At 47.3% G+C, this 27,124-nt stretch overlaps 1 protein-coding gene across 2 annotated transcripts in view; it reads left to right on the top strand.

The window, feature by feature from the left end:
• The window catches only part of Chst10 (carbohydrate sulfotransferase 10), a 30,511-nt gene extending 3,800 nt beyond the window's left edge, over positions 1–26,711 (top strand). The window contains exons 3-7 of one of the 2 annotated variants that reach the window (XM_005359961.3): positions 9,504–9,635; positions 17,030–17,121; positions 19,567–19,801; positions 22,570–22,675; positions 24,516–26,711. In XM_005359961.3, coding sequence (XP_005360018.1) covers positions 9,504–9,635; positions 17,030–17,121; positions 19,567–19,801; positions 22,570–22,675; positions 24,516–25,053 — 1,103 coding nt within the window. In that variant the 3' untranslated portion in view covers positions 25,054–26,711. The remainder of the gene's footprint in view (positions 1–9,503; positions 9,636–17,029; positions 17,122–19,566; positions 19,802–22,569; positions 22,676–24,515) is intronic. The other variant, XM_026785568.1, reaches the window with a different exon arrangement.
• The last annotated feature ends 413 nt before the right edge of the window (positions 26,712–27,124 follow it).

The following is a 27,124-nucleotide window of genomic DNA, read 5'->3' as shown; positions in this document are numbered from 1 at the left end:
GTAATGTCTTTTAAACTGAAAAGCAAAAAAAAAAAAAAAAAAAGAAAAAAATTCTGGGTCATCCATAACTTCTTAAAATATACATGCTATTTAACTGCAAAAATTTCCCCTCAGTCTTTGAGGCTATACATTCAGGACTAGTGAACTGTGGCAGAAAGAAAAAGACAAATCAACCGCTAGCACTCTGAAAACAAGAGTCTCATCTCAGCTGAAGAGATGAACTGTCGCCTCCCACCTTGTAGGACTAACAGGGAGCCCAGGATCTGGCCTTTCTATGTAGTGCTGCCTGAACAGCCCTGCAGTGAGAATGACGATGCTTCTTTCTAGTCTCCCCAGGGAGTGCTCGTTCCCCTCCCCTCATTTATGTGTCTGTCCCTTTGCCCCACTCTTGAATGATGTAGCCAGCGTGTTAGCTGCTCCCAGTCCCTGGCTGTGGCCCATAGCCACTTAGCAGTTGGGGATACTGGAAAGACATCGCCATGCTACTGGAAGGCAAGTGGTCATTTCCAGTGTTGAGCCTCTGCCAAACTCACCTTCTATCCTGGAGGCCCCAGCCTCCCTGCTCTTATCTTATCTCGCTCTGTTGCTAAGCACAGATCTTTCACCTAGCAAGTCAGTCTCTCTATTAGCATTCAGGAACGGAGCAGGTTACATTACTACATTATGTGAGTCGCTGTGTTCTCAGGGGCTCAGATCAGCACTTGGCGACGATTACTGAGTGACTGAATGGCTAAAGCCTGTTTAAACAGAGTTGATTGGGCTTGCGTGCCATGGGACTTTTTCCGGAGCCTTTTCCTAAACCAGTGTGAGCATATTAAAAGCAGAGTGAAGGATGGGATTAGATTTGATCACAGAGCAGGAGAGGCTTCGCGCTTCAACAGGGGAAAAGCACGGACAGCTGAGAAAAGTGAATCTATAGGCGTCCCTCTTTTCAAATGCAGCAGGGGGGGGGTTGCATCAAAGACAGTACCTGCCCTGTGACTACATTAGTAATTGCAGATGTTCATATGCACACTGCCTCTCTTTAGAGAAAGAGAAGAGAGACTTGGACTTCTTGTGGTTTCTGCTGTATTTTTCCCCCTCCTTTGCTTCTCCATCTAGTCTCCAGTTCTGCCTGTGGGTTTTCAGAGCCCACCCTCTGACTTGGAATCAGATGTTGGCATCTTGACGTGTGTAAGTACCACTTAGTGACTGGAAAGAGGAAAGCGCTGAAGACGGATACGCCAGCTCCTGGGGGCTGAGGCTCTGTGTGCAGGAGCATACTGTGACTGGAGAGGTGTGGGTACACCCAGCTCTGCCCCCACCATTAGCTGGAAGTGGCATAGTGGGGTTGCATTGGCTCCTTGAACAATGGGGAGTTAATTGCGGAGAATGTCAGGCTTTTTAAAGGCTATTTATCACCTGGTTACCGGAAAGCAGTGGCCTTTCATGGAACTCTGGAGGAAGGACTGCATGCCAGCTTCCAGCCCCCTTGTGGATGGGCATTGTGAGCCTGGACCTTAACACCCTGGCATGGTGGCAAGCCTCAGGGAGAAGATTTATATTTAGGGGCATAGTGCAGAGGCTCAGAGAAGTGAGACTCTGGGGTGCTTTTTTGTTTAGAAAATAGGGCACATTGTCATAGGGTTTCTTTTCCCGTGGGTAGCAAATCTTAACTCTACAGAGTCGAGTTCTCTATAGATGGGAGAGCCAGAGAAGGTTGGAACAGAGACGCTGATGGAAGATGGTCTTAGATTCTAATTAAACGTTTCTCAGCTGTCTATCGAGAGCACATGTAATTCAGAGTATTATTGGACTGCCATGGCTCCATAAGATTTTACAGCCAGTCCTCTTTAAATGTAAGGAGAGTGCCTATTACTTTGGAATGTGCCAAGAATCTGCATTTTAACTAGATCCTGGGGAGGGGGGAAGTGGGGAACAGGGCTGGAGGGGACACTGAAGTTTGAGGAGGCTGAGTGGGGTGGAGAGTGACTGGATCAGCACTTTCCTGTCCTAGGTGCTTATGAGAGTGTTGTACAGAGCTTGGAAACCTGCTTTGGTCTCACCTCCATAGGCATGTCCATACCCAGGGCATCACTGTTTCTCAAGATCTCTGTAGTGATTCTAACGTGCAGCCAAGACCGACAACCACTGGCCTCAACATGAAGCAAGACTCATTAGATAGATGCTGCTGTAATCACCAAGGGAGTCACATGTTGGTTAGCTAGACACGCCTCTCTCCAGGACTCATCAAAGCCCTCCATTACTGTATACTGTTGGTCTTACTAGCACCCTCACTGGTGCATGGGGGAGGGGCATGCATGTGTGCACATACATATTGAGGCCAACCTTAGATGTCATTTCTCAGGCACCGTGTGTGTGTGTTGTGCCTGTGTGTCTGTATATGAACCATGGGTATTGGGTGGCTGAGGCAGCCAGGAGAGAGCTAAGATGCCCCCTTGGAACTTGAGTGTAGCTCAGCTATAGGCAATTGTAAGCCCCTGGATGTGTATGCCTACTGGGAACCGAACCTGACTCCTCTACAAGAGCATCAACTGCTGAGCCATCTTTCCAGCTCCTACCTTGTTTTCCTGAGTTAGGGTCTTGTGTTAACCTGGAGCCCACTGACTAGGTTAGGATGGCTAACCAGTGTGTCGGGAACCCTGCTGTCCCTGCCTCCTCAGCACAGGGCTTGTGAAACTGTGTCACCATACTCAGCTTTTCTTTGTGGGTTCAGACACAGGTCCTCCTGCAATGAGTCCTTGACTGAGCTCCCTCCCCAGCCCTTCACTCTGGCTTCTAGGGGTAGAGATGTAGACCAAGCACTTAGCCAGGTTGGCTTGGGCTGATTAGAATGCTCCCTCCTAAATGGAAATGGACCATAGTTGAGTGAATATTGGCTCTTTGCATCTTTGAAATTTATATCAAAATTTAAAGTCAGACACCCCACTTCCCATTTTTTTCTATGATGGCACAGGTTTGGATATGAGAAAAAGCCTGGATTCCATAACAACTCTGTTAGGGTTGGTATTTTCTGAGCCACATTTGCTCCGCCTCGACTGTATCCTGAACCACACAGACCTTCCTTTTCCTTCATTACTCACAAGCAAGCTCCCTGGCATGGAACCATCCTCCTGCCTCCTTAGGCTAGGGCCCATTTATTCAGGTCATGGCCTCTTGCATTTTCTTATAGTACCATCTCCCTCCAGTATCACCATGTACCACTTTTCTGGTTCCTGTGGGTTTATTAGACTTGAGAATCTATAAGGACAAGTGAGACCGTTGTATCTCTAACACCTATTCTATTGGATGAAAGAACATGCATTTTCAGAGTGAAAATTAATTGATTAATTTTTTAATTTCTTTGTCCATTAAGCTTACATATTTGTGTATACACACACACACACACACACACACACACACACACACACACACACATCCATGCTAAAAATAAAGAAAATAAATCCACACCAAAGAGAAATAAGGAATGTGAATGACCATGGCCTGGGAACATGGATTCAAATATCAAACTAGTAACAATTTCATCAAGTTTTATAGTAACAGAACAAAGAAAACCACTCAGTTTTCAAATACATTAATATCGGCTATGTGGGCTACAGCAATGTAGAACAATCTCTGCTATAGGCCTCAGATATTATCTGGTGGCATTCCAGCTTGTGGAAGCTAGGGATATGTTCATACATTCTAAATGGTTTTTTCACATAGTCACAAGGATGTCAGGTCACACACAGAGCTGGGAAGTAAATGAATATTTAGCATGCTGAGGATTGGCCAAGATCACTTGCCTGGAGACCTGTCACAATCTAGCTCCCCACAATCACTGAAGGTTATTGTTCCGTAAGATTTATTGTTCATGTGTATGCATGTGTCTGTGTGCCTGCATGTGCAGGTGGAGGTGCCCACAGAAGCCAGAAGATGGCGTTAGATTCCTTGAAGTTGGAGTTATGGGTGGTTGGGAGCTGCCCAACATGGGTGCTGGGAACTAAACTCTGGTCCTCTGAAGGAGTAGCAAGTGCTCTTAATGGCTGAACCATCTCTCCAACCCTGTGCTGATGTTTTAAATCAGAACATTTAACATTAGTGTGACTTTTCTTTCCCTGGGAACTTCCTAGCCTCCTCCCTTCTGAGGTTCCAATGTTATAGAGAGGAGTCTATATACGTAGGAGCCAAGAGGAATGAGTGTTTTGCAAGAAGACCAGGCTACAGTTTCACTGGTCGGCTCACATTGTATGCAGCTTGAAAGCCAAGGTCTGGTTTATGCTTTAACCGCGTTCCCTTGATTTACACCTTTTGCCCTTGTGCCTGTGTTAACCGCTATATTTTCTCACTATAGGCCATGAGCAGGGAAGCTAAATGCTTAAATATTGTGTCTCCCCCTCCCTGGTTTTACCAGCTGTGGTGTCTTCTTTGCAAGCCTGATTTAACTGTCCCCATCCCTGCCCCAGACTATCCTGTCATAGGGAAAAGTACCAGCTTCAAATGTCAGATAGGATTAAAACTCAACAGTCCAGACAAGTGGAGGGAGGTGCTCCAGCCGTGCCTATAACCTCGTTTCCTTTAAAGAAAGCCCACGTTCAACAAAACCACAGTGGAGTGTTTGGAGAGGGTGTTTGCTGTATTATTCTCTGCAGTTCATGCTTAATTATTTATTTTTCAAAGCAAACAAGAATTAACCAAGGAAGGGAAATATGTATTTGCTCAGTGTTCCAGTGCCCATTGGCACACTGGCCAGCTCATCAGTTTTTCCTGGCTAGAAAAGTCCTTACCTCCTTTCCCCAAACTGCACATGGTAAAGAAACTATGGCTAACAGTAGTGAAGCAGAAAAAAATTAAACATCAGGGTACATGTGTGTTGGTGGCATTCTTTGACATTTTATTCATTTTATTGTGAGAAGGCTATGTGCAGTAGAAGAATCACGTTTAAAGTATAAATGTGTCTAAAAGTAAAAGTGACCATCTCTCCGTCTTCTTGGGGTACTACTCAGTGCATTATGGGTGTGCACATGCACATTGTCACATTCTCAAGTACAGTCTGTGTGCATATTATTTTTATTAACAGATAGGATCAGACACCAGTCCTGTAACTCTCTTTTCTGCGTAGTGACGATATATGTTGGCACTGGGTCTATCCAATAGACTTGCCTTTTAAGTATAGTGTTTTCTTTTAAGTTTAAGGTTCTTGGACTCCAGCATGATTCATTAACTCTTTCATCAGCATTTTTAAAGATTGACTTTATTTTGATTTACATATATGTCTGGGTATATGAGTGCAGGTGTTCGTAGAGGCCTGAAGAGGACTTTGGTAGGATCTCCAGGAGCTGGGGTTGTACAGGCAGTTGGGAGCTGCCAGACTTGGTTGTTGCTAGCCAAACTCCGGTCTTCTGGAAGAACAGCCAAAGCTCTTGACCACTGAGCCATCTCTTCAACACAGCAGCACATTTTAAGTTAGGTGGTAAATCAAGAACGTGCGCACTTGGAAACTACGATCTGAGTTCAGTAGCACTGATGTTCTGAGAGCTCTTGACGTTTCCTGACATTAGATATTGGCTAATAAATTGATATTGTCTCTCATGTAGAGGCTGGACTTCATTGAGTCTTCAAGGTGGCACCCTGCTTTAGAAAGATGGGAAAATAGGCAAGCTGCATCCTAGGGTCTGTGTTCATGAGGCGCTGTTCTAGTCCTTGGTGTGTTAATCAGTTGTCATAGGCTCACATACCTGGAGGGGCAGCAGGCAGTGCTTAGCAAGAGCCCAGGGCAGTCAGATGAGAGAAACCAATGTTGGGACACCAAAGGGGCAGTGATGAGGGAAGCTGGCCCTTCCTCTCCTCGTGGTATAGGGAGCAGCTTGAACACCAGTGGTAAAGACTCCATAGCAGGACGTGAGGTCATGGGTTAGCAGCCGTCTAGCCTGGGCTTGTCTTGAGACACTGACAAAGACTTGGCACTTCTGTTCTTTTTCAGAGGGCCAGTTTGAACAGGAGCTTGTGTTTCTTCTGCACGTGAACTTTTTAAGTCCTCATGTCCTCCCACAGGAGACCCTTGTATATTAAGAAGCTCAGGAAATGAACTGGAAAGTGGTAGGAAAGAGATAGGAGCCTTGTAGTTACTTCTCTCCCTCCCCAACGCCTGCACAGTAGCAGGGCTGGGGAAAAAAAGGGACCGTCTAAATATCAGCTCTGAGGACATTTTACATACATCATTGCCTTGAAAATTATTAAACTTTTAGAAACTAAAGAGCACACTGAATGCTGTGTGGCTGTTGCGATACCCGGGCAGACTCTTCTGTGGGAATCTCAACACCTTAGCACATGCGCAGGTGATAGTTTTATCCATAGAAACGAGAAATTTGGAGCCCAGACAGTAAGTCTGCAGCCACCAGCTAGAGGGCGAGGAGGATAGACATGCCCTGGTACCAGCCCAGCCAAGAACATCTGGGTTTCCCTGGTTTAAGGCAGCCACAGAGCAAGCATGACTGGACTTTCCAACCTGACTCCTCTCAGCAACACCAGGCTTCCTGCAGTGTCTGTGAAGCTCCGTGTCTCAGAAAAATCTTCATCTATCTCTTCCAGCTTCCTGTAGAGGTGGGTGGGTCCTGTGGCTACACCAAATCAGATCCCCTCAGAAGACCAGTTCCCGCTGAGAATTATATTCATTGATATAAAACCCCTCAGAGCCTGAAGCCAGGCACAGGGGTGCTCAGGGACCAGAATGCCCAGGCAGCCCATGGGAAATGAACAGAGCAGGTAACAGAGTGGCCAGTACCTGGGGGTCGCCCATCACCTGCTGTGCAGAGTGAGCAAATCTCTGTGTGTGAGATGGGCAGTTCAGTCCTTATCTGTGTGTCTTCACTCGCAGTACATAGCTCAGGAGAGAGTGGGCCATTCAGCACAAGGGCCTCTTTGTTCTGCAGTGGACCCAGCTCCCCAAGACTCAGTCTGGCCTCTTTACTCCTCTGCTACTCCACCAGCTTCTCTGCTGCAGGATTTCTCAGCAGGACACTCCCTTTCAACCCTTGGCCACACGTCCTCCAAGTGTCATTGTCCTGAGGACAAGTTGAATGAACTTGGGACTGAAGGATCTAGCACAGCCTAGCCCTCACCTTTCTGTAGGAGGGAAAAGCAGGAAATCATCTGAGATGGCATCTCTATCCTCCTTCCCCGACTTCTTGGGACACAGTACACTGCTATTCTGGCCACCACAGTAGGACACAGAGGAATCTGCAAAGGGTGGCAAGGGGTTGGCTCACCTGGTTTACTAGGGCCTATAGTAGGAAGTGGATGCTTGACCTGAATTAGTAGGTCATTCTTCAGTGACTGACAGGGTTGTAAGTAGGAGGGCTAGGAGATAAGAAAGATAAAGACAGCAGAGGTCAAAGGTTCCTGTAAAGGCTGTGTCTTATGCCAAGCAAGCTTATTAAGAAGTACAACATCTTATACACTATTTTAGGGAGAAAAATGGAACAGAGTCAGCAAAAAGCCATCATGGGACAAAGCCAGCAGGAAGTTAATCAGTGTTGCACAAGGGGAACCTCAAAGATGTCAGAGAGGAGGATGCAGCAATCTGAGGACTGATAACCAGTAGCCCCTTAGGGTGGAAAAAGGTTCTCAAAATCCAGAGCCACAGCTCCCCCAAGGCCCTGGCGCCAGGCCATTTCTGGCTCTGCCAAGCATGTTCCTGGTTTAGAGAAGGAACTACTTTCTGTCTCCATACTTCTGGGCCTCAGGGAAAGCCTTGGGGTGACCTAACCAACAGTATATACTAGTTCTTTGTTGGCATAGCCTCATCTTGTGTAAGCCCTGGGAGGATGAAGGCCTCATGTCTGAGGTGGACTGTGGAGGTTGAGGCCTAGAGCAGGTGGCCTGAGAGGCAGCCTGAAGTCAGATACAGACTGGGATTAGAAATCCTCATTGCTCTGAGCCGCCCCATTGAAGAGGGAAGAGAGAATGAAACTTTCGGGAGACTTGGGGCTGCCTACCTCAGGTAGTTGAGGGATTTTGACGTGTCTTCTAACAGATAAACTGCAACCATTCAGTGAAATATAAGTTTCAGAAGCGGCAAATGGTTTCTCACTCCAGGTGTGTCCCATGTAACATGTAAGACCTATCTAAAATTTATATGTTGTTTCCTAGAAACTTAACGAGGTATGTCACATTTCTACATATTTACCCTGGCAATCTTCCCTGGGGACATGCAGGAAACACTAGACCCAATATGTAAGCACAGAAAAAAATAATAGAGATTTTGTTTGTTTGAGTAGATTCTGTAAATGTATTTATGTGAAATTGAAACTAAACCGAGGTCTTATATATTTATATAATTTTGCAACCGTACTTGGAGACCCCAGTGAAAACACACTGGACCACACATGTGGATCCTCGAGAGTACTACAAGACACCCTGGGAAGGTACATGCAGCGTGGGAGGTGGCAAGCTCCCTGGCAAACCGTATGCAGGCAGGGATGTCAGAGATTCACTCACTGGGTGCCGTGGAAGGAATTGGGTCTCTGATGCCCGGTTCCCGTGATGCTCCAGAATACAGCATTTGGGGAATAAGGAGAGTTATTATTTTCTGGGTCTTGGCTGAGCTGTGACCAGGCAGGGCTAGGAAGCAACTTCTGAAATCACCCACTGTTAGCAGCAGCAGACTGGAGACCATTTCTCTTGTCTATATTGATGGCTGACCTCAGTCAGCTGGTGCAAAGCAGCCCAGTTTGATCTCTTTGCATGGTCTAATCCTGCTTCAGGAAGTGCCACTTGACTGGAACATACTTGTTTGTCCCTCCTGCTGAGGATTGACGGTGGTTTCCTGGTTCCCTGTGCATCCTTGCGACAGAGCGACTTCTGTGATAGGCTGAGTGAGGACCAAGAGATGTGCCCTACATCGCTCTCAGTGATAACATGAAGAGCACCGTCCCCCAAGTTCTACGAAGGTCCTTGAAGGCAAATGACCTGAGGTTATGGAAGAACAGATAGGACAGATGATTGGTTTTTTTTATTTTTATTTTTGTTCTTAGAGTCTCGTGCTGTGGATACACCTTGTCCACCAGTCAGCGTTTTTAAACACAGCATCTTGTGATGGCCTCAGCATGGTGTCTGCACTCCAGGAATTGCCCAAGAAAGATCTAGTCCAGTCTTTGGCAGTCCTCCTGCTGGGCCTCTCCTCCTTCCGGGCCCTCCCAGGAGCTTCTTGTGACATTGACCTGGGAGACAGGAATCAGGAGGCAGAGCCGCAGTAGCCCAATCTCCTGGATTCCAGAATGATAGTTGCTCATTGTCATTCCCCTCCACTGGGTGTTGAAAGTTGACTTAATTATAAGATGGACCCTTCAGTAGTATTCATTAAATATGAAATGTTAAATTAAATGTCAAGTCAGAATACTCACTCTAGCAAAGTAGAAGTGTTCTTAATGATTTGGGTTCTGTTAATTGAAATCACCAGTGTGACTTTTTTTTTTTTTTTTTTTTGCTTCAAGTGACAAAGGCATCTCACTTGTGTCTTCCAGGAAGGATCATTGAATGGCTCCCATTTGACAACATGCACCACCAGTGGCTGCTGCTGGCTGCATGCTTTTGGGTGGTTTTCATGTTCATGGTGGCCAGCAAGTTCATCACGTTGACTTTTAAAGACCCGGATGGTAGGTATGCTTCATGGCAGAATGGGTTTATGGCAAGTGGAGTTCTCCTGCAGCACTGTGCTCAGTCACCAAGCATAAAGGACCTCTGTCCTGACCAAAGGTTACAAGTGGACTTCCAACGTCTTCATATAACAGAAACCAGAGAGAGGAGGGGCAGGGAGATGGCCATGCTGAGGCCCTCCTGAAGAGGTTCTTTCTGGGTGGCTGAGTCACTGTATCACCTTTGGGATAGAGATGCTTCCTTCCTGCCGCACCTCTCAGCTCCTGGCAGCAAGGACTGTCACAGGCTCTGCCTTACATCCTGAGAAACCCAGCTGTGTTTGCTCAGAGTGGCAGCTGTTTCACACTGGCGACATGCGGTCGCTGGTTGTCCTCGGTATCCTGGCAGGAGGGTCGTTTAAATGTGTGTGGTGAGGCTGTTGTAGGATCTCATCACCCTTTACTAGATGGAGGAAGATGACACAGGGCTAGGTTTGCTCTCAGGCAAGCTGCTTCGTGTTCTTGCCATTCGTTAACCTACGCTTCAATGTCCGCTTACAACACGGATGCGCTCCCTGCTCTTACGGTACCGGCTGAGGGTCTGGTTAGTGAAAGGTGGGCTGCCATGTGCAAGGAGTTGTGAGATGTTGCATTTTGGTTCTGTGCCACTTCCTCTGGGCCAAGTGGAGAAGCCGAGGAGAGGAGGGACATGGTTCATGTGGGGACAGCTCATTAGTGCTGTAGATTGGCCAGAGAAGCCGTTCCCCGGAGCTGAGCACAGTTGTATGCCGCCTTCTGCAGCACACAGCTCATTAGAGGTATGTCTCTACCAGCAGAGTTCACCTCTTCCATCTAATGGCTGTGCTGACCTGAACTAACCTGTATCACTCTGTCAAACAGTAGTTTGACCACTTGGCTATAGGCTCCTTTTATATCACCAAGAACCCTGGCTATGGGCCTAGCTATTTTAAGGGCATCTAATATCCCACAATTCTCTATCCTCTCTGTCCCACTTTACCAGCAGAGAGACAAAACTGGAAACAGATATGGGGGATATGGAAGAAAAAGGAAACCCCAAAGTTAGCCCATATGGTTTACACTCAGGGATAATTGCAGGCCCTTAGCATCGGGCACCACCTGCCTGTCATCTTCCTGGGAGAAAGCTGGTGAGGTTTGCACAGCCCGGGGCAGGGGTGTTACGCTTGCTGTATTGGATCCCAGGCCATTACATGGTGCTTGGAAGCTGGAGCTCCATCAGAAGAGTGAGCTTCAAATCTTAGAGCAAGGAGGGAGTCTGAGCAGCGATCTCAGTGTCACGGTTTGGAGATTTTAGCGAGGACAGCAGTCAGTGTGGTGATCTCTCGTGAAGGCAGAGAATTGTTTTCATCCTGGAGGCATTTCACAGTCAGCTGCCATGTTCTGTGACCTTCCCTGATGGCACAGATAAAAGTCAGATTTCTGAGATGGGAACCAGCCCCAAATGTGGAACAGCTAAAACCCCAAGAAGAACATATGATTTCTGATCCCTAGATATTGTCTCTTAGTAAGGAAGGCACAGGCACGGCAGGATGACTCACACCATTAAATTGTCTGTGGTTTAGTTTGCTTTAAAAGCCAGGACAGTGTATACTGTATCTCAGTGAGACATCTGTCAGTCATAGTTAAATGACACACCTTCCATTCTCGCCACTCTGGAAGCCCGTGCTGGGGACTCACCTGTGAGTTAGAGACCAGGTAGAGCACACATGAGGCCCCATCTCAAAAGAAAAACAAACAAACAAATAAATAAATAAATAAATAAATAAAACAAAGCAAAGCAAAGATAAAAATTAAAAAACACACTCTTGCATTTTAATCCCAGTGGGCTCTGGTAAAGGCAGTTTCGCCATCCTGGGAGGTAGCAGGGCTTATGCTCACTGCTCTCAGAAGGCAGAGATCTGAACTGCAAAAATTTAAGAGACGCTGAAAGTAAAAAGCCAAGAAGGAAATTTATGAGTCTCCCTTAGTAGAGGTCAGAGGACAACTTGTAGGGGTGGTTCTCTTTTTCCATCGTATGAGTCCCAGGGATTGAGCTCAGGTCATCAAGCCTGACAGCTGGCACTGTTCGTTACCCACCAAGCCACCTGTGGTGGTTTGAAAGGAACCGGCCCCCAAAGGAGGTGGCACTTCTGGGAGGTGTGGCTTTGTTGGAGGAGGCGTGTCACTGTCGAGGCAGGCTTTGAAGTCTCTGTTTCACAGTTGACTTCCTGCTGCCTGCGAGATGCAGGCCTTTCAGCTACGCCAGCACCATGTCTGCCTGCCGTGTCCCACCATGATGATAGTGGACTAAACCTCTGAACAGTAATGTTGTTGGTTGTTTTAGTCCTTTGCTCTTTGAGGAGCCCACCACCCAGCTCCCAAATAAACCACACCGGAATCTTATTCTTCCTTATAAATGCCCAGCCTTAGCTTGGCTTGTTTCTAGCCAGCTTTTCTTAACATAAATCATCCCATCTATCTCATGCCCCTGGGCTTTTTCCTTTCTCGATTTCTGTATACCTTTCCTTACTTCTTACTCAGGTCTATGGCTTGCTCTGTAGCTGGGTGGCTGGTCTCCTCTCCTCCTCCGTTTCTCTCTCCTTAATTTTTTTTTCTTCCAGATTTCTCCTCCTATTTATACTCTCTGCCTGCCAGCCCTGCCTATCCTTTCTCCTGCCTTGCTATTGGCCATTCAGCTCTTTATTCAACCAATCAAAGGTTAGACAGACAAAGTCACATAGTGTCAGAGTTGAACAAATGCAACATAAAAGAATTCAGCAGTCCTTGATTCATTAAACCAATGTTCCACAGCATTAACGAATGCAACACATCTTAAATTAATATTCCATACTATTCATGTGGAATTAATTAAATGTTTTCCCTTTTAAGAGCTGCTGTGGTCATGATGTCTCTTCACAGAAATAGGAGTCCTAACTAAGATACCGCCTTGCTGGCCTCACCTTCAAGATTTTAACTGGGGGAAAAAAGCTCTCTAGCTCACCAAACAGCTCTGTCCCTAAGACTAACGATAGGCAATTCCTCTACACTCTGACATTGGAGCTGTCATATAGCCTACTCTTGAGTGCCTTCAGAGGCAGGGCACAGTTAGCCCCTGCTTACCCCAGCATGAAGTTCAGGGTAAAATGCTCTCACGCCATAGTATGTTGTAAACTAAGTCATCACAAGGATCCTTGGCTATCACGGGACTTAAAATACAAGTTCCCTGTCATGGCTCAGAGGGTATGTTGTTGTCTTCAGAGTATCTGGTCAGATCACAAACATCATTGTTCATCGGGTTCATTCTTCAGTCTTAATTCTGAATAAACTTACGCGTGCAGTATCTTGCCAGTCTGAGTGATTAGGCCTGGACGAAGAGTCTGGAAGTTAAGTATACAGTGCCCACCCAAGGTATCAAAGAGGACCCTGGGCTGGGGATACTGCAGACATCTCTTGTCTTCCACCCTGGATTTCTCTGACCCCCTATAGAGGAGACCTTTCAGTCTCTGGGAAACATCAGAGGTGTCTTTGAACTCCTGGCTGTGGGTTGTTTGCTTTCAAGCCATTTTGGCTTTTGTACCAAGGGCCCCACATGAGTGTCATTGCAAGGAAGTGACTTACAGCCCAGTGGTCCCCAGAGTGAAGTTCCTATGCTTATCGGATGGCCCTTGGTTCTGGTGTTCAGGGAAGACAGTAACACAGCTGGCTGCCCTTGAGTTCTTTTCCGCTGGCTCTCTTCTCTTGGAGCTGGATCCCTGGTGTGGAGTCCCGGCCACATTATGTATGTGTTTTCTTCATGCCTACCCATCCATCATGATTTCCCTGGCCACATGGACTGAGCCAAGAACCCATCTGCCCTGCCTCTTCTGACCTGCTACGTATCCATGCTTGCTGCTTTTGATGCTACCGTGGTTTCTGTCAGCTCAGCAGAGAAGCCATATTGATACTTGTGCAATGATCTATCCTTAGCAAATATCATTTCTACTGAACAAGAATCAGGTGTTAATAACCAGATTGTTTCAAGGAAAATAAATCCAACCCAGTGATAAGTACTTAGTGGCATGATTTGTTAAGATTTGAAATAATAAGCAATCCTGGAGTTGGTCCACATAGTTTTCTTTTATCTGTTGGACTTGATCTTTCAGTCTTAGGCCTGATTGCAACCCCTCAGGTTTCTTCTAAGTGGCTGAAGTGCAGACCCCATGACTTTGGATTATGTCTGCCTGCCGCCCATAGCTTAGGCTTGTGGCTGAGCTAAGAGGCAGGAGGCAGCATCATTACAGAACACAGAAGACAGCTAGGGGGACAGTTGTGCTTCGACTTTTAGAAAGGCGAAGCAAAGTGGTACTCCACTCACAATTGTAGACATCTTGTTCAAACCCAGAAACAGCCACCATTATGACTGTTAGCAAACATAGTCTTAGACATGAAGATGCCCAAACATGCCTCGGGGATCACAACCCTTCACCCTGAGGCTGGAGACTTGCTTCTGAGGGACAGAATAGAGAGACTGACCTCTGGTCCCAGCAGCAGTGCTGGCAGCTTCTGAAGAGAACGCCCCTCCAGTAGGACAGAAAGGAAAAACTAGGCCATTCTGCTTTCTCTGTCTGTAGTCAGGTTGGGTTGGGTTAGCTGGAGAGAGAATCCAGGGGCCTCAAATCATGAAAATGTTCACACCAGGGTCATGACTGACAGGCGAGCTGGGGCTGGAGGGTGAGAGGTTCCTCAGTGGCCATGGCCTTCTGTGTGCTCTGAGCATGGGAAATAGGTTGTTTTCCAGAAGCCAGGGGCAAGTCAGTTACTCGGCATTCAGAGCACATTTCCCTCTACCCAGAGCAAAAGGAAACACAGGTTTCACAAATCCATTTAGCATGTCAACACTCAGAAGTGACAGATTGAATCTGTGGGGGTTGGACCAGTCAGTGTAGGTGTCAGCGGCCCCTGCAGTGCAGCTAGGAGCACTGGGGCAACTAGGAGCAACTTTGGCTGCCAGTATCCCTCGGCAGGCTCAGAACAGCTTGTGCGTGTAGCTTCCAGCCAGGTTTGCACGTTTACACAAATGTAGACAAAGAAGAAGATGGCTGTGGCGTTCATGAAGCAGGGACTGTAGTAGAGCCCAGTAACTGAAGTGTGGGAGCGGGGCTGTATTACGACGCAGTAGGGTGCCTTCTTTCTCCTTGTGCAGAGGAGAACCAAAGCAGCGTCCGTCGGCAGATGCTGTGTGCTGCAGGGAGGCAGCTGTTCCAGCAGCCTGACTGGGTGAGGTCACCACAGCGCTGCAATGAAGAGTACTGGCTGCTCTTCCAGAGGATCCAGGTTCGATTCCCAGCACCCACATGGCAGCTCACACCTGTCTGTAACACCAGTTCTTCTGGTGCCCTTGGGTACCAGGCACATATGTGGTACAGATACATAGGTAGGCAAAAAAAAAAAAAATCCATACATACAAAGTAAAATCAAATAAAGATAAAAGTAATAAAATAAATTTAGAAGAATAGCTAGACTGGGGTGGCCTGGGGCTATAGCGAAGCAGGCAACATGTAGGCATCACTGAACCAAGACGGGGGGCATTTTTATTAAGGGAAGCAATACTGTTATGTATTTCGTGTGCTTTTATTGTATATTTATGTTTCTGTGAGACATGGAAAGCATGTTTGTTTTCAGAAAGTGATAGATTATGTCCAGATTCTACTTGAAGGGTTTCTACAAAATCTGTTTATTTCAAGTTTTCTCTGCTGAATGGCTTGTAAACCACCCTCTGGGCTGACTTATAGTCACGTGACTGCTGACAGGAACATGGAAACTCTGGCCTGACTGCTGGAGTTCCGTTTTTGCTTTTCTATTTGTAAATTAATTTGGGTGAGGGCATGGTCTGGTGGTCACCGAGGAGTGGCATACAATTGTAAGAAAGACCACTAGGGACTGGGGAGCTGACTCAGTGGGTTAAGAGCAATGGCTGCTCTTGGACCCAGGTTTGGTTCCTATCACTTACATGACAACCCACAGCCATCTGTAACTCCAGTTACAGGGTATCAGTGCCCCCCTTTTGGGCCACCTTAGGCACCAGGAACACACATGATACACACAGACATACATTCAGGCAGAATAACATACTAAGTTGTTTTTTTTTTAAAAAAAAAATAGCACAGGATAGAGAGATCCTGTGTTCAGTTTGCCACCTGTCCTCACAAGGTAACTGTTTACAGGGCTACACAGCAGTCGGGACACTGGCACAGATACAGCCGAGGTGCAGAACACCTCTGTCACCGTGAGGGTTCATCATGTCACCCTTTGGTGTGTTGACCTTTCTAGTCACATCCACGCCCCCCTTCCTTAGCCTCAGCTCCTGAGCCTCTGTACAGCTGTGTCATTTCAACATCACCCTTAGCTTGTGACCTTCTGACTTTTCAACACGCACGTGACTCCCTAGAGTGTTCATTTGCAAGTTCGTAGCGTTATCAGTGATTATTTTGCCTTTTTTATTGCTCACTTGTATTCCGCTGTGGGTGTATCCCTGTGTGTTAGTCACCTACCTGTTGAAGGGCACATAGGCCACTTCCAGTTTGAGGATATAACAAATGAAGCTGCTGTAAACATTTGTCTATGGGTTTTTGTTTGAACATAAATGTTTACTTCCCTATAATAAATGCTAGGAAACACAATTGCTGGGTCTTGTACCATATTGTTGTTTTGTTTTGTTTTGTTTTGTTTTGTTTTGTTTTGTTTTCCAAGAAAATTACCAGACCCTTTTCCAAAGTAGCTATTCCGTATTTCATCTCTGCAACATTGTGTCCATGACCAGGTTTCTCTGCATTCTAGCCTTTGGTGGTCGCTGTTCTTTCTCACATATTCTGATGGATCTGTGGTCCTGATTTCTGTGGTCAGGGATGGTGAACATCTTCAGTGAGGTGTCTCTGCATGGCTTGCTCCTTCGCAGGTCAGCTTGTTTATAATTTCTTAAGTGGTGGACCTGTGGATTGCCTTGTGTCTTCTGAGTGTGAGGCTTGTAAATGCTTTCTCCCTGTCCGCTGCTTGTCTTTTCCTCCTCTTCAAATGGGCTTTCATAAAGTACAGGTTTTTAGCTTTGATGAAGTTTAGTGTTCTAAAGGACTTTTGTCCTGTTTGTTCTTTTAAGTTTCATGGCTTTGTATTTTACAGTTAAGTCTCCTAGTTCTTTTCTGGAAAAGGTGTGAGGATTAGGTAATGGCTCATTCTATTGGTTGAGGTTCACTTGCTCCATGTCCCTTTCTTAAACTGACTGACACCCCCCCCCCCAGTTGGGTTGCCTTTGCCAGAAGCAATGGCTGGGTGGGTGCAGCCTTTCCGGGAGGTGGCATTCTATCCCACCAATTTCATGTTTGGTGCTCTGTGAGAATATATCTGAATCATTTGTCTTCCAGGATATAGTGCCAAACAGGAGTTTGTTTCCCTGACAACCATGCCGGAAGCAGGGAAGCTCAGAAGAGAGAAGCATTTTCCTGAGGATACGAAGGTGAGTACAAGTCCTGTCCCTCTGACCGGGACATTGCTTTCCTGAGGGTACACTGCACAGTGGACCTGTCACATGGCAGCAGCTGCCCCCAGCGTCTCTCCCAGGTTCCTACTATGCCACTGCAGCCAGATTGATAGTGTAGGGTGAGAATTCCTAATCTGAAAATCAAATATATGAAAACTACCCAATCTGAAATTGAGCACCAAAGTAGTGTCACAGTGGAAAGTTTCATGCCATGGAGCTTTGTTTTATGCATCGAATTATTTAAAATATTCTCTATTGCTAAGGTTATTGCTTAATGCTACTCTCCTCCCTAACACGTAGAAGGCCCTGGACTCATTTCCCCAAATTGTATAAAATTATTTTCAGGTGTATATAAAACATAAATGAATTTCAGGTTTGGACCAGAGTCCCTGCGATATCTATTTTTTGGGGGATAAAAATATTCCAGAATCCAATAAAAGTTCCAAATCCGATGCACTTCTGTCCCTGGGCATTTGGATAAGGGCTAGCAAAGGTCATTCAAGCCGGAGTCCCTTGGCTTTTTCCTCTGTGTTTCCATTCATTGTTTAGCTTGGCTTCGGTGAGGTCAGTGGTCCTCTATGCTGCATCCCTCACCACGGGTCCTCTGTAAGTGTTTCTTGTGCTGAACCCCTTCCTGGCGGATGGAGTCTTGCCTTCACTGGGAGAAGGACTACGTTGGATAGGGTTAGGGAGAAACTGAGGATATGAAAAGGTTTCTGTCCCAGAATGGAATGTGGGGGTGAGTGGAAACATGGGACCAGCCTCCAATCTGTATGAATGAGCAACGGAACCCATGAGAAGGGAGAGGCCCCCAGATGGCATGGCAGATAATAGACTCAACCCAGGAGTCCTTGATGCCTGGGTACTGACTGCATGTATTCCTCTGCAGGGCCTCTTTCACGCGTAATTCTCTTTGTTCCCTGTGCAGGGACAGGGATATACTCAGGACAGCCCCTCCCTTTGCCAATCCTCATGCTGGGTCTGGAAGGTTACAATTAGGACTGAAGGGATGAAGTATCTACTGCTAAAGATACTTGTCATCCCGGGACTGGCCTAGGGAAAAGGGCAGGTTGCTGCCTGGCTCACAGTGTGACGAGGCTGATTAGAACTCAGTAAGAACGCAGACATTCCAACCAGAGCGGGTGGCCGTTGTGGCTTCTTGTCAGCAAGACATTCATGTAGTAAAGGTCAGGTCTGCAAAGCTCTTCTGAGATAACCCAAGGGCATCTTGAATAGAAAATATCTCAGTATGTGTTTTGAGAATACCGCAAGGGCAGGTGAGCTATTTGCAAAGCAGTTCAAGGCATGGGCCCCATTGAGAAGATACATCCAGGAAAAGAGTTTACTCTGTCGTGGTCCCTTGCTATTTCAAGATTCCTCTTAGAGAACATATACCTTCTTTTATTTAGAAAGAAAAGGGGAAGATGATGTGGGATTCCCCTCTGTATGATATGAATATGTTTTAGTACCATTGGTTATTAAAGAAGCTGTTTCCACTAGTGGCTTAGAGTAAAGCCAGGCAGGAAATCTGAACAGAGATGTAGAGAGAAAGTAGGCGGAGTGGTAGAGGTGCCGGATGCCAGCCAGAACTTAACCGGTAGGCCACGACCTCATGGTGATACGCAGATTAACAAAAATGTGTTAATTTAAGATGTAAGAGCTAGTTAGTAAGATGCCTAAGCTATTGGCCAAACAGTATTGTAATTAATATAGTTTCTATGTGATTATTCGTGTCTAGGCAGCCGGGAAGCAAACGAGCAGTCTCCTCCTACAGGGGCAGACCCCCAAATACCACATACACACTCACACATACACCCAATTCGTGATCAGTAAGGGTCCTGAACACTGGTCCATGTGTTACTGGTACAGCTCCTCTCCCATCCATGCCCCTGTGCTCTTCCAGTCCACACCCTCCTCTCCCCCACACACGGGGACTATGCTCATGTACACACATGCACACATGCACATACACTCAGCTAAGACTTTCTTGGGTATCCCCATAAGACCTTGTAACTGTCACACACCCAGGAAGGCTTAGTTGCTGTGGAGGGAATGGTCCTGCTAACCTTCAGGGCTGTGGAAGATGGAGATAAGCCTGAGCCCAGGACTACTCCTGTGAGAGAGCCCATACACGGCCTCTTCTCTTGGAACTTCAGCTTTCTCATCTTCTCGGCTTATCAAGGCAGCCTTCTAGGGAAGTCACAGGGACCAAGTGGACATCTGTCTTCCTGGCCACCTGTCCCCATGCATCTTTAGAGCTCAGCAAGGCTGTGGCGAAGGGGCTGGGAAGGGCCTGTGAAGTGGCAGGAGGTGGCAGTCATCACTCTAGAAATGGAAGGAAAGCAAGAGAAGGGGACTTCCGGGGTTCTCTCCTGCTTCATACCCACGATCCTGTGCCTCCTCTGTCCCTCTCTCTGGCAGCCAACGGGGAAGCTGCTCTCGGATGGCCATCCTGACCAGCCCCAGGTTTATCTGGAACGGCTGGAGCTCATCAGAAATGCCTGCCGGGAAGAGGCTCTGAGGAACCTCTCACACACTGAGGTCTCCAAGTTTGTCCTCGATCGAATATTTGTGTGTGACAAGCACAGGATTCTTTTCTGTCAGACTCCCAAAGTGGGCAACACCCAGTGGAAGAAAGTGCTGATCGTCCTAAATGGTGAGTGTGGCATCTGGGGGTGGGGGAAGGTGGCATCAGCGGAGGCTATGGTTTGTTCTGAAAAGACCCACAGTCTTCCCGAAGGTTCCCTTTAAAAGCTGGTGGAGCTAACTTTGTTTTGTTTTACAGTGTTAGGTATGGAACCCAGGGCTGTGTGTGTTCTAGGCAAGCAAGTCATCTGCTGCTGAGCTACACTCCCAGCCAGCCTCTGGTGGCTCTAACTGGGATGTTTGGATCACAGAGCCACAGGCAGGATTTCCTGGGTTTTCACAGCTATAGCTTATGAAGTTTAACCACCCCCAATTAGCCCTTCTTATTCATGGCACGCATCTTGAGTACTTCGAGGCCACCACACTCTCTGAGGTATTCTGTAGTCAAAGGACCCACAGCCAGAGCCTGGGAGGAGACTCCAGCCCCCTGAGCCTCAGGCAGCTTCACTCATAGACCAAGCTGGCTGGGTAGACTTCTTCTGTAAACATAAAGCATTAAGTTAGCTTGCTTCAGAAAATCTGATGTTCACTGGGGAACAAATTAAATCATAGAAAAATGAGTTCATCCACTATGGTTTGGATGATTCACTGCTCTGTGTAGACACATGCTTATTAAATCCCAATTCATCTAAACTGACCTAAAATAATTATCGGCTGTCTGTTCAAATTCAGCTCCAGCTGGCTGAGTTCCAACATACAGCATTGGGACTTCTGGTCAGAAATCGTACCCCAAGTACCTGGGGAATGATTCTTGTGGTTCAGCCTCATACCCATAGATCCCAAGCCTACTCCTGGCAACACTAGCCAGCATTTGCTGCCATTTGCCCTTTGTCCAGATCAGCTGGAGGGCAAAAAGGACAAAGCCTCATCTTCTGGATACACAGTTGAAGTTACTGTGCTCCTGAAGTAACAGACCAGTGTGCTGAGTTTTTGAACCGGAGATCAAGGCTACAAATCAAATTGACAACAAAACATACAAGAAAGACTCACAACAAACTCGCTGTGTTTGTCAGAATCATGTGCTGCGGTTTTATGTATCAGTTACAGATTATTTAAATTGAAAACAAAGAACCCTTTCCTTGACATCAATACTCATAAAATGATTAGTGAGAATAACAATTGAATTTATCTAAAGAAGGCTTTTATTACCCAACTCATTACTTTGTTTAGTAGAGAAAGCCAGTTTGTTTATTTCTAAAACAACATGTGTTTATATAATCTTATTTCCTAAAAGAGAAAAAATAAACAAAAGCAAAAAGCATAGCCGTGGGCTTTCCAGGTCATATAAAGCTGGAAATTCCTAGTGGCCATCCTCAGCTGGCGCCCAGTGTGCTTGGACAGTGAGTGGGCCCAGGCATGGATCCAAAGCTCTGGGTTCTCCACCATCCCCTTGTATAAACTGATGACGTAACTGCTCCATGCTAAGGCTACAGGTAAGGCTTTATTATAAATATGAGAGAGAACGGCCAACAGTATCTGGAATGGTCCAGAGCATAAAAAGTAGAAGGCTAAACATGGCCAGCAGACCAGACCTGGCCATGAGAGAGGCAGGGGCAAAGCAGAGTTGATGGTGGGGGTGGGGAATGGGGGCAAAGAGGGAGACAGAGAGATAGCATAGCCAAAATAGCAGGGTTCTAAGGAAAATGAGTAGCTGCAGGAGGGAAACCCGTGAGCTGGAGAAGTTCAGGGCAGGGGAAAAGGTGAGAAGAACCAGGACGCCAGCATGGGCTTTGAATTGTGTAACAGGCATTTGTGATGCTAAGGGAGCCTAGAGGCCAGTATGAGCCTTGGTACGCTAGGCATCCATCCTGCCTGTGATAAGGGAGATGGCTCCTTTAGTATGGGGAAAGTACTACACAAGTTCCCAGGAAGGCTGGTTTTTGTCTTCCTGCCAGAACCTGGGGAGATGGTGTTTCCTTTGGACCAGGGCACATCTCAGTGCTCCATACTAGGGCATAAGTGGTTGGGAGAGAAAGGAATGAATGAGTCGAGGCTGTGCCTCTTGCACAGGTGACCCAGGAGAGTTTCCTCCTTGTGGGGACTCAAAGCTTGGCAGCACAGAGTCAACACAAGGCTAAATGTTACGGCTCACAGACGCTGGCTAAGCCCTCGGGGTCCCAGCATCTTTTGTTTCCATTCGTCTATATTGGGAAGAGAAAGGTCTGCCCAGCCCCCAGCTCCCCTACAGAAACTTGGTCCCCCTGCTTTTTCAAGTATGTCCTCCTTGCCCCGGTCCCCAAACTCTAGCCAGGGCTTTTCATCATCAAGTGTCTTTGCCTTTTGCCATGGGGGCTGCTGTGGCATTCTGTGAGAAACAACGTTGGTCTAATAGTGCTGTGCTACACCAGCACAGCCTTGTCGTGGAGACCAGACTACGGATACTGTGCTCCAGGCCACGCCCTTCCAGCATCTCTTGCCATCTCAGGAGAAAAGCTCTTTCATTTTTTTAGGGAGGGTTTAGCCTCTAGGTATAGTACCGGGGCTGTGTGCTGTCAGTATTCTGTCTGTTTCCTTCCCCACATGTCTTTCTTCCAGTTAGCTGATGTATAAAAAAAAAAAAAAAAACCACACACACACACACACACAACAGCTGCTTTTCTTTCTGTTAGTCCCTGCAGCAGGAACAGCTGGAATCTAAAGGGACACACATGGACACTGGAGGGGGTGGGCTTCTCATGTGTGCTGGGAAGGTTATGGGGCCTGAAATGACATGGACAGGCACCCCTAAAAACCACACTGAGCCAGTTCATGCTCACCTTCTCCTCTTGTTTACCCCAGGAGCATTTTCTTCCATTGAAGAGATCCCCGAAAATGTGGTCCATGACCACGAGAAAAATGGCCTTCCGCGTCTCTCCTCCTTCAGCAAGACAGGAATTCAGAAGCGGTGAGGGCAGCTTCTTCAGAGGGGACGAGGGAGGGCCAAAACTCTTGCAGCAAAGGCCAAAGCTCATTTTGTACTTGTGGTGTGATGCACTCAGCTCAAAGGACTGCAGGGCCAACTGTTTCGTGTTGGCATGCAGCGGCCAACAATATCCTTAGCATGTTCTGCTCACCACAGCACAAGGGCCCTCCTGAGGATTTCAGAATACCTTTCCCCACCTTGTCACAAAGGCCATTAGAGTTTGCATCAGCTTATTGCCACAAGTGGACAGTACTTTGTGTTTGGATTTTGTTAAGCTTTATGGGCTCTTTACTAAACAGAGTTGTTTCGCCATTATAAAGAAATTGCTGTATTACTTTCCCAAGGCACCATGTCCACCTCTGTACGTACTTCCTGCTGGGGTCATCGTGTGATCAGGTCCATCAGAGGCGGTGCAGGAGACGAGCCACCTTGACGGTGGCAGCCATAGAGTGAGCAGCTAATGAGTGAGAATGTTCTCCCATTTTAGCTGTGAAGTGGGGCTGTGGGAGGCTGCTCGTTCGTTCCCAGCTGCTTAGACCTGAAATAATCACTCTGAAACTATATTATTTGCAATACTGTTTGGCCAATAGCTTAAGCGTATTACTGGCTAACTCTTATATCTTAAACTAACCCATTTCTATTATTTTAAATTTTACTATGAGGCTCGTGGCCTACTGGCAAGGTTGCAGCTGACAGCTCACATCTATCCCCTCTGGCAGCTACAAAGTGTCCCCTGACTCCACCTTTCTCCCAGCATTCAGTTTAGTTCCCCTTGACCCCCACCTAACTCTACTCAAGCCTATCACAGGCCAAGGCAGATTCTTTATTTATTAACCAATAAAAGCAACACATATACAGAAGGACTTCCCACACCAAAGTAGCTTCACTGAAGGGGCCAGAATTCAAGAGCTGCTCCTCAGTATCAGGTGGAACCTGGGTTTGACCCTCCCTGGCTTTGTCGGCCCTTTGTTTTTTGTTGTCTGACTTTCCCTTGGGTAACTCAGTCTTTATAAACTTTGGTCAGACATCTCCCTGGGTGTAGACTGTCCCTCTGGGCTCTAAAGACCTCTCTATGGGGCTTTGTGGGAGTCCCCGAGTTAAGACAGGCAAATCGGGGACCACAGCTTCTGGTTTTCAGGTGAGTGTAGTATGGCCACAGATAGAGGGTTGTCCTTGTCACCATCAGCACCATCACAAGCCTGACAACCTGGTGCCTCTGCTCTGCTGCAGCCACTCTGGGCAGCTCGCTCAGGATGCCTTCCGTGTTGGAAGTATACAGTCTGGCAGCTTGGGGTGCAATCTTTAAAGCTGTGCCCATAAAATCAGTCTCTGGCCTCGGTGAATACTGACCTACAGTTCTAGCCCTGGTGACTTGTAAAAGCTTTTGAAGTTTTGAGCCAGCCGAATGAAACAGTCCCAGAAGGAGAGTGCTAGTGCTTCGAGCAGTCGGAGTTGCCTTTCTTTCTTTCTTAAGGCTTACTTTATGTCTGCGGTGCTCTATCTGCATGTATCCCTGCACGCCAGAAGAGGGCATCAGATCCCACTCACTATAGGTGGCTGTGAACCACCGTGCAGATGCTAGGAATTAAACTCGGGACCTCTGGAAGAGCTGCCCATGCTTTTAACCGCTGAGCCATCTCTCCAGCCCCAGTTTGGGTTTCTAAGTCTCTGTTTCCTTACCTGTAGAATGGGTCCAGTGCACAGTACAGACTATACACTGTGTGGGGGACACTTTTCACAGGCCCAGCTTGGTGTTACTCCTTCTCCTACCTCCTCTACCCTCCCAGAGCATCAGTTTTGTCTCTTATTTATCTTTCCTCAGATTGAAAACATACTTCAAGTTTTTTATTGTCAGAGATCCCTTCGAAAGACTGATTTCCGCCTTTAAGGATAAGTTTGTTCACAATCCACGCTTTGAGCCTTGGTACAGGCATGAGATCGCCCCTGGCATTATTAGAAAGTACAGGAAGGACCGGACGGAGACCCGGGGGATCCAGTTTGAAGATTTTGTGCGCTACTTAGGCGACCCAAACCGCAGATGGTTAGACCTTCAGTTTGGGGACCATATCATCCACTGGGTGACCTACGTAGAGCTTTGTGCACCCTGTGAGATAAAGTACAGTGTGATCGGACACCACGAGACCCTGGAGGAGGATGCCCCGTATATCCTGAAAGAGGCCGGCATAGACCACCTGGTGTCATACCCCACGATCCCTCCAGGCATCACCTTGTACAATAGAACTAAAGTGGAGCACTACTTCCTGGGCATCAGCAAACGCGATATCCGGCGCCTCTATGCACGCTTTGAAGGGGACTTTAAGCTCTTTGGGTATCAGAAGCCAGATTTTTTGCTAAATTAATGCATAAGACCCTTGAATTCTTGCTAGGTCAGGGGCTGACTAGTTGGGGGGTCTTAGCACAGAAATGGAACTCCCTTCAACATTTCTGTGGTTCTGTGAACAGGTGACGTTGGGCTCTGCTTGTCTGAGCTTGGATGTCAGATGTTCTGAGGGCCCTGTGTCGTATATACCACCCCCCGCTCACCACCCTGTGTCATTAGAAGGTCACTAGCCATCACTCCATGAGAGGTTAGCAGACCCAGAGCAGACAGTGTTAGAAGCTGTTTAATTTGGTGTTACATTGTCATTGGCACTGGCAGCTCACAGTGGCCAGGTGGTGTCACCCGTGACCTGTGGATTGTACAGACACAGCACTTTGAAGAGAGATCGAGATGCTTAATGGCTACAGAAGTTACTGGAGCCCACGCAGACTCAAATCTAAGTCATAATGATACCTTTTTTCTTCTGCCTTGGAACAACTATAACCACAGACACAGATCATATATGCCCCTCAAGCTTGAGGCCCTGTGGCATTTGGTGGGGATAGTTCCAGAACAGCGTGAGCAGTCTCTTCAAGTCTTCAAGATCCAGGCTAGCGCTCTCTCTCTCTCTCTCTCTCTCTCTCTCTCTCTCTTCAAGACCTCTGACCCTCCAAGCACCTGCTTCATTCTGCAGGAGAGATTCCTTTCCGGAAGTGAGGGGGTTTCAGGAACATCCTTGGGAACTTGGAACTTGGAGCAAGGAAGGGAGAACTGGATGGTCCTGGGAACGCAGGCTGCTGTGGAATCGGGTGCCTTTGCCTTGGCTTCTGATTTTATCTTGGACTGAGTAGCAGGGACTCTCCCACCTGTCTCCTCTGTGAACTTCACTGTCCTGAAAGGGGAGAAAGACCAAGCATTTCCATTGGATAGATCCAGGCAGCTGCTGACGACAAGCAGGCCACACCATGCCTGGCCTGCAGAATCCAGTGCTGTCTCCACACTGCCATGTCCGCTCATGTCTACAGACAGGCTCCTCCAGCCCCAGTTCTAACAGTGCCACCATTCCAGACTGAAAGGCCACAGTTGGATAATCAGATTCAACAGCAATAAAATCTTGGGTGAGGCCAGTCTGGCAACATGCCCTCCAGGCTTCGAGGCCAACCCAAGAAAGAAGAAAGACACATCAGCGTGTCAGCTGCCAAGTGCTGCTACAGATGACTGGACGGTCTACCTGAAGGAAGTCTCTGGCACACTCATGTGCCCAGGGTTGGGAGAAACTGTGCTAGCTTTTCCTAAAGGCCACAGCCCTCTTCTCCAAAAGTCTTCCTAAATGTGTAAATGTGAAAGTAAAATAAAATTTAAAATATGTGCCAAATCTGAACAGTGGAGAGGGGGCTCCAGGGCCACAGGTAACCCCTGGTGGCTTCAAGCTGAGGCCAGGGATGGGGCCACAGACTGGAATGAGGCTCAGCCTTTCCTGGTCAACCGAATGCCAAGAACGTAACATTGGGTTGTTTTTAAATGAAGTTTTAGCACAGCCTTTGTAAAATCACTTCAGACCTAAACTGCTGATCATCGACCTCGTCCCTGCTTTTGACAGGCTTCATTGTTAATAGCGTGTGTGGCAATGGTGTTGATAGCGTGTGTGAAGTTAAGGCCTTCCAGGTAGTTCTGATTAAAGCGGCATTTTCTCTCGTGTGGCTGACTGGGTTGATCTGATTTTTCTCTTTCCCTCCTTTCTGCCATACTGGTCATTTTCCTAACATACTTTGCTGAACAAGTAACTATTTCTACCACAGTAAGTCGGGAACAAGCCAGCTCCGCACACCTGATCCCAGACAGCCAGCATCCCCAGAGTGGCTCAGCCTGATACCCTCCTCCCAAGGTCTTGGAAGGCCCTTCTTATCTTCACAAATCATGTTCCTCTTCACTCAAGGAGGCAGTCCTTTCCCCTGTGTCCCTTGAACCACTGCCAAATTCATTACAGCTGCGGCTTCGGTTGCTCTGCTCCCCACATTGCTGCACGCTCGGACATTGCGCTGCCAAGCCTGGCCTCAGCCTTCTCATTAGCCTGCCTGAACTGACACGGGGCCTCGTGGCTCAGAAGCTGG

The sequence above is a fragment of the Microtus ochrogaster genome, linkage group LG2 (genome assembly GCF_000317375.1).
Source record: "Microtus ochrogaster isolate Prairie Vole_2 linkage group LG2, MicOch1.0, whole genome shotgun sequence".
Taxonomy (NCBI): domain Eukaryota; kingdom Metazoa; phylum Chordata; class Mammalia; order Rodentia; family Cricetidae; genus Microtus; species Microtus ochrogaster.
The sequence above is the reverse complement of the archived record's forward strand: the minus strand, read 5'-3'. Positions and strand labels throughout refer to the sequence as shown.